The sequence below is a fragment of the Gouania willdenowi genome, chromosome 15 (assembly GCF_900634775.1).
Source record: "Gouania willdenowi chromosome 15, fGouWil2.1, whole genome shotgun sequence".
Taxonomy (NCBI): Eukaryota; Metazoa; Chordata; class Actinopteri; order Blenniiformes; family Gobiesocidae; genus Gouania; species Gouania willdenowi.
In genome coordinates, this window is record NC_041058.1 from 25,474,375 (window position 1) to 25,489,704 (window position 15,330).

Sequence of the window (15,330 nt, forward strand, 5' to 3'; positions counted from 1 at the left end):
CCCTGGAGAAGTTCACAGATAAAACCCAGTCTTCCATGAAGAAGGAGTCAGACTATGTGACTGCAGCGATAGGGGACATCTTTGGAGCCAGTCAAGACACTCTGTCCACTGCCATGCAGTGGATCGTCCTTGTTCTTGTCAAGTAAGCACAATCCTTAAGATCAATCATTTAAAAAACTTTTATTTTTTTGTCTTATTTACCTGCTCACCTTTTTGGTAAAATCAAACACTCTCTCTGTGCTTCCGTCAACTCACTCATTGTTTTAGAGCAAGTGTTAAACTCATGGCCCGGGGGCCAAATCTGGCCCTTTGGAGCATCCAATTCGGCCCGCAGGATTAAGTAAAAATGACAGACAAAACATGAATCATTGTGCAAATGAAATGTGCTTATATCACATGATTTCTGTCATTTTTAATGTTAAAAAGTAGAAAAAAACCTCAAAATTATTACAAAATCTTTACATTTTCCTCAAATTATTACATAATAACACCTTTAATTACATTGAAATTGGTCACAAAATCTAGTACATTTAAAGTCAACATCCTGTTGGGACTGAAATCTATTACTTATTTCTTGAATATTTTTGGTTCCTTACATGTTTTGTATTTTATGTATACGTAGAAGTACAAACTAGGGCAACGTTGAAATTACTCATTTTCCCAAATAAAATCAGTGGCTCACTTAAGATCAAACTGCTCCTTATTTGACCCCTGAACTGAAATAAGTCTGACACCTCTGGTTTAGAGTAATATAAGCCTAGAATTTAAGCAATTTATTCATATTTTTAAGACATTTGGGGCATTAATGTATTCATGCTAGGCCTGGGCAATATATCGAGATTCAAGATATATCAAGTTTTTTATTTTGGCGATATTGAAATTTACAATATTACCTACATCCTTATTTTGTATTAAAATACTAAACAAGCCACACTACAGAACTCACTCACACATGCTGTCTCTTATAGGAGAAAAAGACAAAAGTGTCACATATTGTGTAGCTGTTCGTTCAGAAATGCTAATTTAACCCAGAATTGTCTTTCGGGTAAGAATTTATTTAGTTAAAAAAATATCAAGATTTATATCGCATATCGTCATTTTGAGAATAAATATCAAGATTTGAGCTTTGGTCCATATCGCCCAGCACTAATTCATACCATCACACCTTATTTTATGGTATGAGTTAAAGGGCTTATAAATTGACTTTTAAAAATATGTGAAATCCACTGTCAAGGACCCCTGGTTGTAAACATTGCTTTAGCTGAGGTAAAAGTTGTTGATAGGCTTTGAGTACAGTAGCATGTGTGTTATGTAACAGGCTTTGTGGGGGAGCTGAGGCTCATGTACTGACAGCAGAACATAAAGAGATGAAACTACACACCAGTGAAAGCCAGTTAAGTGTATGGAGGTAGATTTGTCTCTTTATTATTCAATCACAAAAAAATGTTCAAATGCAAAAAATATGTATATTTGAGACCCAAATAATTGCATTAGAAACACTTTTTTTTATTGAACTTTTTTTTTATTGAAATGTTTTTTTTTTGTTTTTGTTTTGATTGAATAATGAGGACACAAATGTATTACCCATAATATGGCCCAAATACAAAAAAGATGACTTCAATTAAAAAAAAGTGTTCAAATGCAATTATTTGTGTCTCATAATTTTTTCTTCTTTAATCAAAGTTTATTTTTTTGATTGAAGTTAACTTTTTTTTGGATAAAAGTATTTTTTTGATTGAAGTGATTGTTTTTTTATTGAGTAATAGACACAAATCTACCCCCACAGAAGTACGCGGTCTGCACTTATTGAGTTAATTTCCTGGTCGTAGCGGCCCTTTAATCCTGTGGGTGTCAGGCTATAAACAGCAGGCTCAGTGTAACCCAACACTCATCGACCTGAGCTTTAATAGAAACTGATATGAGTGTGAAGGGCTTCTGTACTGTGCATTTAAACCCAGAGAGGGAGAAGTGTTCCTACATAACGTGGTCTCACTGGTGTTTGCAGTTACCCTGAGCTGCAGCTGCGTCTGCAGCAGGAAGTGGACAGGGTGGTGGACCGGAGCCGCATGCCCTCCATTGAAGACCAGTCCCAGGTACCCTACGTCATGGCCTTTATCTACGAGGTGATGCGCTACACCAGCTTTGTCCCCCTCACCATCCCACACTCCACCACCAACGACACCTCCATCATGGGCTACACTATACCAAAGAACACAGTTGTCTTCATCAACCAGTGGTCAGTCAACCATGACCCAGGTATCTGGTCCAACCCAGAGACCTTTGATCCAGAGCGCTTTCTGGACCAGAATGGGGAACTAAATAAGGACCTGACAGGCAATGTGCTGATCTTCTCTCTGGGGAAGCGGAGGTGCATCGGGGAGGAGCTGTCCAAGCTGCATCTGTTCCTCTTCACCTCCATGTTGGTTCACCTGTGCTACATCAGCCCAGATCCATCCAGACCACCTGATATGGGTTACACATATGGCCTGACCATGAAGCCTAATGGGTATTACATTGCAGTGACTCCACGAGATGACATTGGTTTTGACATTGCTAGATGCTGCTATAAGTGAGGCGTGTGCTAAGGAGGGAATCTAAAGTCCTCAATAAATCAAAGCAAGACTGTGTTAGAATAAATGAAGGCTGGAACAGACACAAACTTCATGTTTGTGACTGAAAAACATATTTATCCTCAGGTTTTGGCTTTACTCCTGCACAAGCCAGACTAAAACAGATTGGGGTGTATGTGTTTGTGTGATGCTCATCTACTCCTCATTCTGTCTAATCAAGAACTGCAGCCCGCTGTACAGGACACACTGGTCTGCTCTGTGATTACAAGAGTTTGACCCCAGACATCTTATATATATATATATATATATATATATATATATATATACATATATATAAAGTTAAACCTCTTTTTTATACTAAGGCTTAAAGGCCTCAGAAAAACATTTAAAAAGTCACTTTTGAAGGTAAACACTCAAATTGGGTCATTGTTTATTTTTACATGACAAACATAATGTGCCAAAGTCAGACTTCTGAGTTTGACCAATGAACAGGTAATAAGCTGGAGGAGCCTTTAATGCCTTATGTACAAAAACACGAGACTATTCAGTAGAAACGTGCAGATAAAAGTGTAACTACAGTGGAAACAGGCTCAACATTACAAACTTAAATCCATTTGCTTTTGGAGAAGTCATTTTTCATGTGGTTTCCTGAAGCGTTTAAGGTACAAACACCTCTACTGTCTGTCAACTGCTGTCCAACACACCTGTGAAATGTAAAATCAGTGTTATTTACTCATTTATTTTTAGTTATTTTAGGAGTGAATGTGGTTGGCTCTGTGTCAACTACCTTATGTAAGCTCACCTCTTATTAGTCAATAACCAAATGATTCTTTTCTTCTTTATGTTATTCTTTCTAATTATACAGAAATAAACATGGTATCACTATTACAATAAAGTGGATGGAGTGATTTTTATGTTAAATTTCAATATGTATTTATATTTCTGTTTAGGGTGAATTGGGAAAGTTGCAGAAAGCAATGAATGCACTTTAGATGATTGATCTAAAGCTGAATAACAAAACTGTAAAACTAATTTATGTAAGAAATGCCTTTGGAGTCATTTTCATCAAATTTTTCCCCACGTAATGTCCCTATTTTGGATCAGTCAAAATTAGTCGTATAGATGTTGTATTTCTGGTTCAATATATCTCAATGGAGAGCTTTTAATCTGAGATTTTAGTTCTTAGTTATGTGTCGTACAGTTCTGTGAAAGTCCAGTTAAGAATGAAAGTAAAGGTGTAGAGAGCAGCCATGTTCTATGGTTTAGAGACAGTGGCACTGAGGGAAAGACAGGAGGCAGAGATGAAGATGTTGAGGTTCTCATTGGGAATGACAAGGATAGATAGGAACAGGGACGACACGTTAGCTGTTTTGGAGAGAAAGTCAGAAAGGCCAGACTGAGATGGTTTGGACATGTTCAGAGCAGAAGAATCTAATATTATTTCAGTTGAGTTGTCTTTGAGTTGACAATCCTTTTTTTTATGCAACTCACTGAAAATGCACAAAACTTTCCTAAGGCAAGTGTTAAAGCAGTGACTAGGAAATAATAAAAACTGCGTTACAAAATTCAAAGGTTGACAAAATAAATCCAAGCAAAAAAGTTTTTTAGGACCAGCAGCCGATGACATTTGACCCTCCTGCTTCCCGTAGCAGCTGAGAGCTTTGTTTAGAACATGGCAAACACTGTGGGTGCTCCATAGACTCACTAGTCTGTTGTTTGTAGTGATGCACTGAGAAAACAAGAGAACGAGCAAACTCTGCACTCAGTGTCTAGATATAAAGCGGTGGATTGAGCGATGTTGTGATAATCTACTCACCCACCTACCCTGCGACAAAATTGGCATCCACCGGCCGCAGAAGCACATAGACAATCAGCGAATGCGAACTGCGGAGTAATGTTGTTACATACTTTTAATGCCATAATCTACGTTGTTGGACTTTTAAATGCTTTTAATCCATATGGATCCTTTCATTCTCTCCTACCTGTTGTTTAACTTAGTGATTTAAAACTGCCAGCAAGTCTCCTCTTCCATGTTAAAGTATATCCCCCATATTAAAGCACATGTATCGAGTGTTGTATGATATATCATAATAAATAATAACACTGCTTCATTTGAGAAACTTTACTTTCTCATTCTTTAAATTACAGTGGGTGCAGCATTCAAAACTTATGTTACAGAACAGTTAGATGGGTAAACTTGTTTTCATTTCTTATTTGTGAAGCAAAACTCAGGACGTCCTCTACATATATATATATAAATTTAAATTTTTTTTGCTGCCCCCCGGCAAGAATCTCAAACACGGCCTATGATTGCCTGTCACCGGTATCCTCGAGAACATGCACAACAGTGGAGCTCTTGCGACTTTTTTCTCAATACAGACGAGTGACAAATGTAGGGACTTTATCTTGTGTTATTGTGTTTTCTGATGTTTGAGACTGAGACTCTGGCATAGTAATAGTAACACCCCAAAACAGCTCATGGAGCACTCTGTTTGTAAAAAGATCTCTGATTGCCTGAAGAGTCGCGTCACGCTCCTGGATTTCTAATTAATGTGTTGGCCTTGTGACAGATTGATGTAGCCTTTTGTGATTGCATATCATCCATAAGTTAGCTCAAAATGCATTTACATCCTAAACAGGAAAAGGTGGAGGCAGAAGATTAATGCAGAAAATAATAACAAGGGCCAAAGATTAAATCAAATCCACTGAATTGTGGTCAATTTTTTGGAAAAACAAAGAAAACATAGCCATAGCGATGCAGGTGTGAATAAAGTCTGATCTGAAATTTTCAGCCTTGCCCCTAAAGGAAGAATTTAGAGCATTTCACTGCACATTATATTGTATATACACTGCATTTTTCCATGACGTAAAGATACAATAGGTGTTAAAGAAATGTACAGTTGAAACGATAAGAAACTGATTGGTTGCTTTATCTCTTTAAACATTTCCATGAATGCAAAGGACCCGTGGTATGTTGTTGGACCAAATGGGAATTAAAGGGAAATGTTTGGGAGATCCCTTTCCCTCTTATCTCATTTGGCAAGAACATCCTGTTCTTGATCATCTGGAAGCCTTCAGCCAGTCAGACAGTGGACGATTACTGATAAGGTGCTCTCTGTGCAGCCTCTAGCAAAGACACATTTGAACATGGAGACTAAATAGTGCCAGTGAAGTGTAGCTGCAGCTCCATGAATGGGAAAAAACTGTTAACTTATAGCTCTGTCAAACTCATCCAACGCTGACCAAGTGAGACGCTGATGTAAAGCAAAAAAAGCTGCAGCAGCAAATGTAAAGGATTATACCCATCCAAAGGAACAAATCCCATTTGGTCAACAACACTAGACGTGGAAACAAGAAGCTGCTTCATGTGATGTCAACAGAATAAAATCATAAAGTTACAGCTAAATTGTGTCTTATGTAACTGCGTTAAAGCCATGCCATGATATGAGCTGTGCTGGCATTAACCGGTTAAGGAAATGTGAAGTATTGCATGAGGTGGAGTAAAGACTCATCCTGGACCACAGCTTAGACCTGTCAAGACTGCATTAACAAGATTAGCAAGAATCTCCCATTTAAATCTGCTATCACATTCTGATTGACGATAAAACACGTACACACGCACCAGATCTGCCTGATGTCAACAGTTAAGTGCAGCTCTGAGGCAGCTGAATGTGAATGTGAATGAGCTGCAGGACTGAGAGCTGAATCTAGGTGAGAGGAGGAGGTAAAAGTTAGCGTCTGACCTGCAGATGCCCAGGAATGGTGTGATAACACTGAAGTACCACAGCAGGTCACATTATCTGAGAAGATGTTAATATGGTCTAGGTGTGTGACAAAAAATTGATACGATTGTTCTTCTTATATGAGCAATACGATAATCAATGTGCTGGCACCAAAAAACTGGTGGGAGATAAGGCATGGTTTTTCATGCAAAACCCAATTTTTCAAATGTATTATATCACATTTTCTGCTTTGATACTGAAGGCCATGTTGGTTTTTCTGATTTTTAAAAGGCTCTAAACTTTGACTTACACTGTTGGTTCAGTGTTTCATCTCAGTTGATGTTGAATTTTGTGAAACCAACACCACATCACAGTAAATAAAATGAAATATTCTGCAACCGTCTGTGTTGTGGCTATTTTTTAATCTTTGAGATGAATAATGCAATGTATTGTGCATACGTAGAGTTTGCAAGTGCGAGGCAGGAGGGCATTGCCCCCCTAGTGGTCAAACGTTTTCAATACAGTTTTCAGCTCTGCTCACCGGACATGTCACCCATTGAGCATGTTTGGGATGCTCTGGATTGGCGTATAAAACAGCATGTTTTCAGTTCCTGCCAATATCCAGCAACTTCACACAGCCATTGAAGAGGGGTGGTCCAACATTCTACAGACCACAATCAACAACCTGATCAACTCTATGCCAAGGAGATGTGTTGCACTGCGTGAGGCAAATGGTGCTCGCACCAGATACTGTTTTTTTTGTTCAGTGTAAAAAGCATCAGAGGATAGAAATTGAGGCAATAGTTGCTTTACATAATTCCAATGCCTTCTTTAGTGAATAACATTGAGAACACTGCTTTAGTTTAAATGTGTTAATATGAATTTGTGTTTACCAATTCAAAAGTGCATTTGTATAATAAGGCACTGTTGTTAATTGAAAAGGCCTGACTCATAAATGACTCTCTAATTTACCTTTATTTTGCTATAGGGCGCATACAGTTTACATTTTTACATATTTAGACAGTTCCATTTTTTATTCTTTTTAAATGAACAACTTGCATCATACAGTAATTTTAAAGTTAATCATTCCTAATGCTGTGCAGTGGGCAGGAAACAAACCATTTTGCTTCACCATTTACACTGTGAAGAAGAATGGCGCAACAGAAGAAGAACCAACCTAAAATCTAAAAAATTTGGGACCATTCAAAAAAAAAATTATACAACACACTTGAGGTACAACTAACATCTGTGACATGAAAAGGTTTATCTTTCTGGTTAACAGACAGGCATCAGGATGCAACTGTTTTGGCCTTGGCTTTGATTAAAATGCCTAGCAGGCACCTTTAAATCAGTGAAGAAAGTTTTTCTGACAGCAAAAAACAAACACATGCAAGTTTGAGAGGTGAACCGTTAAAAGCTAAGGTACTTCAGTGGATTAAAGAGGAGAAAGGCTGAAACAAGACAGGACCAGTGTTTATTGAGCTGAATCAGATCCAGCAACTAACTACTAAACCATTTGCCCCGGTTACAAAAATTATAGAAGTAGAGGTGAAATTAAAGAGATAAGTTTGGACCTGCATTCTATTGGTCTTTACACGCTACATTGAGGTGATGTCAATTTAGTTTACAAAAGAAACCATGTTATTATATTTAAAAAAAAATACAGCTTACATAAGCAGGAGTATTCTTAAAGGGGACATATCATGGTTTTAAATCCTTCCTTTTTACATATAAATCATACAGTTGTGGTCTATATAAAGCGGAACTGCAATGCTTGGGTCTGAATTCCTCATTATTATAGCTCCACCCCTTTTCTGATGTGCTTCTGAGAGCAACTCGTTTTGGTGCGGTCTCTTTAAATGCAAATGAGACACTTCATACCCCGCCCCCTCTTCAGGTGACACTCGGTTCAACTCAACCAGGCACTTCGAAAAGGTTCTGATGCTGGAAGACGGTGTAATGAAGCGTGTGGGTTACTACATCCAACAACCGAACATTTTGACTTATCCTCTCGTAACTTCGGCATCCTTGAGCTTGGACTACAAAATAAAAGCGAGAAATAATAATGGCGGATTGCTCGAAGTGTTGGACCTGGAGTTGATGTACTAATTTGGCAGTTCTGCTGCAAATACTGTGACGTAATAGTTCAAAAAACGTAATAGAGAATAGAAAAATTGAAACAGATTGAAAAATATGACCAAAACAGAATATAAAGATATCTACGGAGCACCTGAAGAGACTAATTAGATTTTTTCTGTACTTCTAAGCACTCTAAATATACAACAAAATGCATTTAAGGGCTAAAAAAGTGGATTTAGCATGATATGTCCCCTTTAAAAAACAACTCCAGATCCGGATCACCAACAGATACATCTGAACTTTTTACATAGGACGTACTTGACACCACGTAGACTATTTTCCATGAAGTGCAAGCCGGATCCGACCTGCACTTTGTGCCATGATGGCGTGGTGGGGACCTACTTCCACATGGTTTGGGAGTGCCCAGGGGTTGTTCAGTTTTGGGAGATGGTGGCTGGTAACCTGTCTCTCCTCTTATCGTGCCTGGTTCCCTGTTCTCCCCTGGTCCTTCTACTGAATGACTTTTCTCGGCTTGGACTGAACAGGGCAAAACAAAGAGTCCTTTTGGCGGGACTTACGGCTGCCAAAAAGATGGTCGCCACAAGGTGGAAGCCCCCTCACTTGCTGTCTCGACACCAGTGGGTCATGACATTTATTGACATTGCTTACCTGGAGCTCTCCATGGCGCGGATGCATGATGCTAAGGTGGGCACCACCAATATGTGGGACAGTGCAATTAAAGAACTTAAGTCATCCCTTCTTTAAGTTTAGTTTTTGTTTGAGTGCAGATTGTGTGTTTCATCATGTAGTGTTCTCGTTGCCCTGGACTTGTGTATGTTTATGTTGGTATGTTTATGTTGGTGTGGAATTTTGTTGTTTGAAAATTAATTTAAAAAAACCCAAAAAAAACAACTACAGAAGCCATGCATGCCGCTAAAGAACATGCTAACAACACTTGTGCAGATTGTACAGTTTTATTTATAGACATTAGTACCTTTAATCATTCCATACACACATTATTCAACAGTATATTCAGATTTGATAAACCCTTTCATTAGATAGTGTAGTCACTTTGGCATCTTCAAAAACACATTCATAGTGCTGATAGAAATATATAAAAAAATATTTATATTTATTGCTTTCAAGTTGTAACTACATCATATTTAATAATCACAAATTGACAAGCTCTAAAATAGGATAGACCAAATGGTACCGTAGAGCAGTGATTCTCAACTGGTGGGTCGGGACCCAAAAGTGGGTCGCGGACCTGTAGTGGGTGGGTCGCAGAAAACGAATCAAAAATAAATAAATACTTAATGTATCTTGTGTTGGACTTGTCTTTCATTTTGAAAGAAACTTTTCTTTTGACAGGCATGCTGTAAAATGCATGTTGCACAGGAAAATATATAGATGTTTTAAAAAAAGATCAAAGATGTGTTTTTAACAGCTATTTTTGATAAACTACATTGGTTGGTTGAATTCTAAAAAAAAAAAAAGGGTTACAATGTAATGATCATTGGAAAATGTGGGTCCCAGGAAGAGACTGAGAACCCGTGCCGTAGAGTTTCCACATTAAAAAAAAAATTTCACATCTTTCAAAGGGTTAGGGTAACAGGAAACAGAACAATAATTAGGAATGGACATGAAATAGAAGGGGTAACTCTTCTAATGGCAGTGTTTTAGAGCTTTAGTTTGACTTGGATTGAGATTTTATGAACATTTCTGTGCTGTGTGCAGTCCATGCCTCTGATTTGTAAAGAAATAAATTATATTAAAAACCCCTTAGTCGCAGACTGATTCAAATGAAAGATGGAAAAGATGAATGAAAAGTATGAAGCTCTGACTGTTCTACTATGTTGAATTAAACACATAAAATACATGTGTACTGTATGGGACTCTACTTGCATGTTTAAGCCTGTTTTTAGAAAGGCTAAAAAGAGCATCGTTGAGACCTTTTCCTCTGATAAATTTCACATACTTAATAAAACATAAAACATCAGATAAGAGAGAGAAAAAAAAATCACCCAACAACCTAAGGGTTGATTGAACGTTTGCAAGGTGAAGTGTATAATTTAGCCTTGAAGTATTTTTTAAAGTACCTTGCAGCTGAACCAATAAAGAGGGTAGGAAATGATAGCTCACAAACGGTGGACATCAAGGGAAGCACCAACTGGTTATACTAGTTCCAGGCTTGCTTGGAGGAGCAATCAAATATGACTGGGTGAGTGGTAAAAAGCTCCAATAATTAGCTGTATGGTTGCACAATGGTAGTGTGCAGAAAATGCAAGCACAGAACCACTTCTTTAAAATATAATGATGGACCAGATAAGCATTGGGTTAAACTGGAGGTAAAAACCATTTAATTATCTGTCAAAATAAACAAGTGAGTTGTGCATGCGTACAAGAATCTGATAAATAGACTTCTGCATTTGGAATTGGTGAAACCGCACAAAACAAAGTGAAAAACAACACTTTTCTACTATGAAAGTTTTGTTTTCTTTCCTTTTTTTGACTACAAAACGTTTTGAGCAAATAAGTGCCACCTTCAGGTTTATAAATCTGGTCATCAGACTCTTACCCCACTCTACCTTAGCATGCCTGCATGTTTCTGTGACTGCAGTTAATTAAACATATAGCAATAGTTTTATGTATTGTCAGGAAGGCTTTTTATAAACCTTGGACTGCCTTAACATTAACTATTATGATTATCAGCTTTAACTTGATTTGAAAAAATCTATTGTCTTAAACTGTCCCACATCAATAAAACAGTGTTAGAGCAATGTGCACATGAATCAGAGTATTAACAAAACCAACAAAAAACTGCGTCCCAATAGAATTCAATATTACAAATCAGATATTACTATCATATCGGCCTGTTTATAAAGTAGGACACGGTGCTTAGAAGATCAGAATGCTTACATACCGTCCCTTTAAGAGCCAGGTGCACAGTGGAGATAAAATTCTCTAGAAAAAAATAGAAGACGTGTTTAGATAACTGTGATTAGAACCCGACCAACCATTGTTTCTATAATACATGATTAAAGTTGTGATCATGCTGCTGATCAGAAGGATCACAAACACCGTTTCTGTGTTAAAAAAAAAAAAGCCAAAAAGAAATAGAAGTTTGGTGTTTTTAAGCAGAAAACATTGCAGTGCGAACAGGCCAATAGAAATACATTAGGAATTCATTTAAACAGCAACACATGAATACAAGATACACAACAATGTCAGTTTGAATTGGTCCAAACTATTGAAACTGTTCTAGATATGTCAAAGAAAAACCAAACATCTTGTCAGATCACTAACGTTTCATATTCTCAAATTTCAGAAAATTTACCCAGAGTAAAAACAAAACATCAAGGGCAGTTGTTGACACATTTGTATAAAAGAGTCCAGAAAGTCTTTAAAAGTCCCACTGTGCTGCACCTTCATCCTGTGAGGGCACTACTAAAAGAAGTGAATAAAAAATGGATACATAATTTAATTATTTCAACAAAGTCAACAACCACACTGAATCAGTCCCCATGAAACACATCACAAAGGACGTGATGAAAGGATGAGCTTGTGTTCAAATCATTGCAGGAGCATTTCAGATGATATGAGGGTAGCAAGGTGCAGTGGGGCCTCCTGCACTCGCACAACGCTGCCATGTTTGTGCTTCTGCTGTGTGAATGTGCCATTGGTTACGTAACAGAAAAACAGGGCGAACAATGGAGGAACACAAAAGCAGAAAGAACTTCCTTAAACATCGTCTGCTACAAACTGTGGGATCAAGTATGATATCAACGGGAATTTTATCATCTCAGATATGATATCCTACATCAGAAATAAAATTCAAAATCCTATCACAGACAAAAAACATTGAAAACAAGTTAGATTAAAAACTAAAAAGGACAGCTTTAAAGAGATGTCCTATTGCTGACACATTGAACTTCACTCACAGTGAAGTAGCATCAAGATCCAAAATATAGCATTAAATTAACCTAACTATAAACATGTAGGGGAACAAAGTTATTATTCAAAAATATTAATTATTAATTTTTTATATGTTCGTTGCCAGAGGTGCCATCTGACTGAACTTCTTGACTGGAGAGAAGTTCAACTCATTTCTCAAACATGCTGCATCACTGACTGTTTAAGTCAGAGGCAAAGAAGATAAGTTATAAACATTTCCTTTGAAAGATGATTACATTCATGATTAAACATGTCAGAAGGAGGCACATGATGAGTCTTTTTCCTGGAGAGAAAAATGGTTAAAGTCTGGGTCACATGTCTGGAATTAGTTTAAATCACAGTTCTGCCCTTAAAGTATCAGATGGTGTTTTAAGTTGTTTATTTTTATTTCTTCCATTTCCAACTTCATGTTGGAGAAGGTTTCTGGGGTGTAACATGTCTTCCACTGTGGAATGTGTTTGATCTTTGGGGGAGAAGTGAGTGTCAGCAAAGGAGGCCTGCAGGTCGGTGAAGAATGGCTGGGGTTTGAAGAAATTTTCTTTGGTCCTTTTTGGTGTCTGTTTTTGAGTCGGAAAAGTGTGATAAAATTCCAAATGTGCGACAGTGTTTTTACCACCTTTTGGACATCGACCAGGGTTCCTACAGACAGATGTCATTGCATAAACACACAACAGCTTCACTCAATAGAACACTTCAACAGGAGTTATTCATGGTAGTTCCAGACCAAGAGCTGGACAGAGGTCGCTCAACTCTTTTTGAGCCTCATCATCCTGAAGTTAAAAAAAAAGATAAAGGAAAATTATTCATTTATCACACAGAGGTGGCTTAATGAAAAGCAGGAGTCAGAACTGTGATTATGTGGTGATATTTACATCTTTGGACACCGTTTCCACTGAACAAGCAGCTTCACACATTCTCTTAGCATTTTCCCTCTGTCCCATGTCTCTGTAGCACTGCCAAGGATAAGACACTGTCACAGGAAGGTCTGAAGAAGGATCCTCAATCTGACTGATCACACCTTTTTAATACTTACTTTAGCTAAAAACACATAGTTGAGCTTTGAATAAGATGGCTGGATCTCTTCAACCTAGATATGAAGATGAACAGAAAGGCTCGCTTTAGCTTAATGCAACAAATACAAATAACAGTAAACAAACACGACTGTAGCGCTGCAGTCACTTCAACTGCCCATAATGAGTCAATCGCACTATTGGTCAAATACATGACATTAGGGGTGTGATGAGATGTCGTGCCACGAGATTCCTCGTTCCAATATATCTCCCTCACAGAAAGTACCTATGTTTGCTTTCCAGGGATGTGTTACGAGTACCGCATTCTCCCGTTTGGCCTCTCTTTGATCCCAAGGGTGTTTGTGCGCTGCATAGATGCTGCGATCGCTCCGCTGAGGAAGCGAGGCATTCGCCTAGTGGAGGCCAGGGAGCACAAGCGCATTCTGCTGGATCACCTGTCAAATCTGGGATTTGTCATGAATGCGGAAAAGAGCGAGTTGTCCCTTACACAGGAAATAAATGTTTTGAACGTGCAAATCTGTTCAGTTCAGATTGTGTCTTCGTTTATCCGGGTTGATGGCTTCGGCCATCCTCGTGATCCGCCTTGGTTGCCTTCACATGAGGAATTTCCAACTGTCGGTGGCCTCACATGGGCTCGATCCTGTGCATCATGGCGCACAGAGGGTCTTGATTACGCCAGGGTGCAACGTGGCTCTGCACCACTGGCGTGCCCCGGGCTTCCTGACGGACAGGGTGCCTATGGGCATCGTTACGTCCAGGAAGGTGGTCTCCACGAACACCAGCCTGACGTCAGTGGTGTTCCTTTCGCTGATCCACTTCCTTCTGTTTCTCAGGGGACATCATGACCTGGTGAAGACAGACAACACCACGGCGGTGGCATATATCAACCGTCAGGGCAGGTTGTGCTCACGTTGGATGCCGTCACTGGCACACTAACTGATTCTGTGGAGTGTTGGGCGTCTCCTTTTGCTGAGAGCAACGCACGTCCCGGGGATCATGAACGTGGGTGCTGACCTATTATCCAGGGGCGCGCCACTTTACAGGGAATGGATGCTGCCCTCGTTGGTGGTGCGGCAGCTGTGGGCCCGTTACAGATGGGCCGAGGTGGACCTGTTCACAGGGGAATAAAACGGCGCAGTGCCCATTGTTCTTCTCTCTGCGCAGCACAGAGGCTGCGCGTGCTTCTTTACGTGTTCCCCCTATTGACTCTTATTCCCTCCACCCTGTCTAGGGTGGAGGGAATGCGGAACAGACTGATCTTGGTGGCTCCGCTGTGTCCGGCTATGCACTGGCTGGCGGAGGTTTACCAGCCGCTGTGTGCACGTCCCAGGCAGCTCCCGCTGTGCAGGGACCTGCTGTCACAGGGGAGGGGCACATTTTTCCACCCGCGTCCAGACCGTCTGGCGCTGTGGGCTTGGCCCCTGAATGGCTCGAGCCCCCTCCACTAGGTCTCTTTATGATTCTAGGTGGAGGCTGTTTGAGGGGCGGTGCCTCCAGAGGAACCACATCCCTTTAAGGGATAAGTCGGCCAGTCAGCACCCGCTGATCTGCCGCTTTATGAAGGGGGAAGCCTGTTACTAAGCAATGCCGGTCACACTGGGTGGTGGAGGCTATTGCTTTGGCTTACTCGTGTCAGGGTCTGCAGCTGCCTACGGGTCTGCGTGCACACTTGACTCAGGGTCTTGCCACATCCTGGGCTTTTTTCAGGACATCTGTGCAGCGGCGAATTGGACCTCAACCCTCACGGTTGTCCGCTTTTACATGCTGGACGTTTCCACCCCGTGCATGGCACGGGAGGTTTTACTGTTCTGATGTTATCAGACTTCTGCCCTGGAGGCTGGTACCACTCGATAAGCATGTCTGCACTACGGGAGTTTCCATATCCCATAGTGAGACATCTCATGAAATATGAAATAGAACTTTAGGTTATGTATTTAACCCCGGTTCTATGAGCAATATGAGTGAGATGTCTCA

General features: G+C 39.7%; 2 protein-coding genes across 3 annotated transcripts in view; one reads left to right on the plus strand and one right to left on the minus strand.

The window, feature by feature from the left end:
- Positions 1-2,851, plus strand: part of LOC114476990 (cytochrome P450 1B1-like) — a 3,992-nt gene extending 1,141 nt beyond the window's left edge. The window contains exons 2-3 of the mRNA XM_028469013.1: positions 1-142; positions 2,006-2,851. The exon at positions 1-142 is cut by the window's left edge and continues 869 nt beyond it. Coding sequence (XP_028324814.1) covers positions 1-142; positions 2,006-2,573 — 710 coding nt within the window. The 3' untranslated portion in view covers positions 2,574-2,851. The remainder of the gene's footprint in view (positions 143-2,005) is intronic.
- An 8,919-nt stretch (positions 2,852-11,770) lies between these two features.
- Positions 11,771-15,330, minus strand: part of LOC114476797 (regulator of microtubule dynamics protein 2-like) — a 42,554-nt gene continuing 38,994 nt past the window's right edge. For both annotated transcript variants that reach the window (XM_028468721.1, XM_028468720.1), the window contains exons 9-11: positions 13,359-13,412; positions 13,198-13,278; positions 11,771-13,095 (exon numbers count right to left, since the gene is read on the minus strand). In XM_028468721.1, the coding sequence (XP_028324522.1) occupies positions 13,033-13,095; positions 13,198-13,278; positions 13,359-13,412 (198 nt within the window). In that variant the 3' untranslated portion in view covers positions 11,771-13,032. The remainder of the gene's footprint in view (positions 13,096-13,197; positions 13,279-13,358; positions 13,413-15,330) is intronic.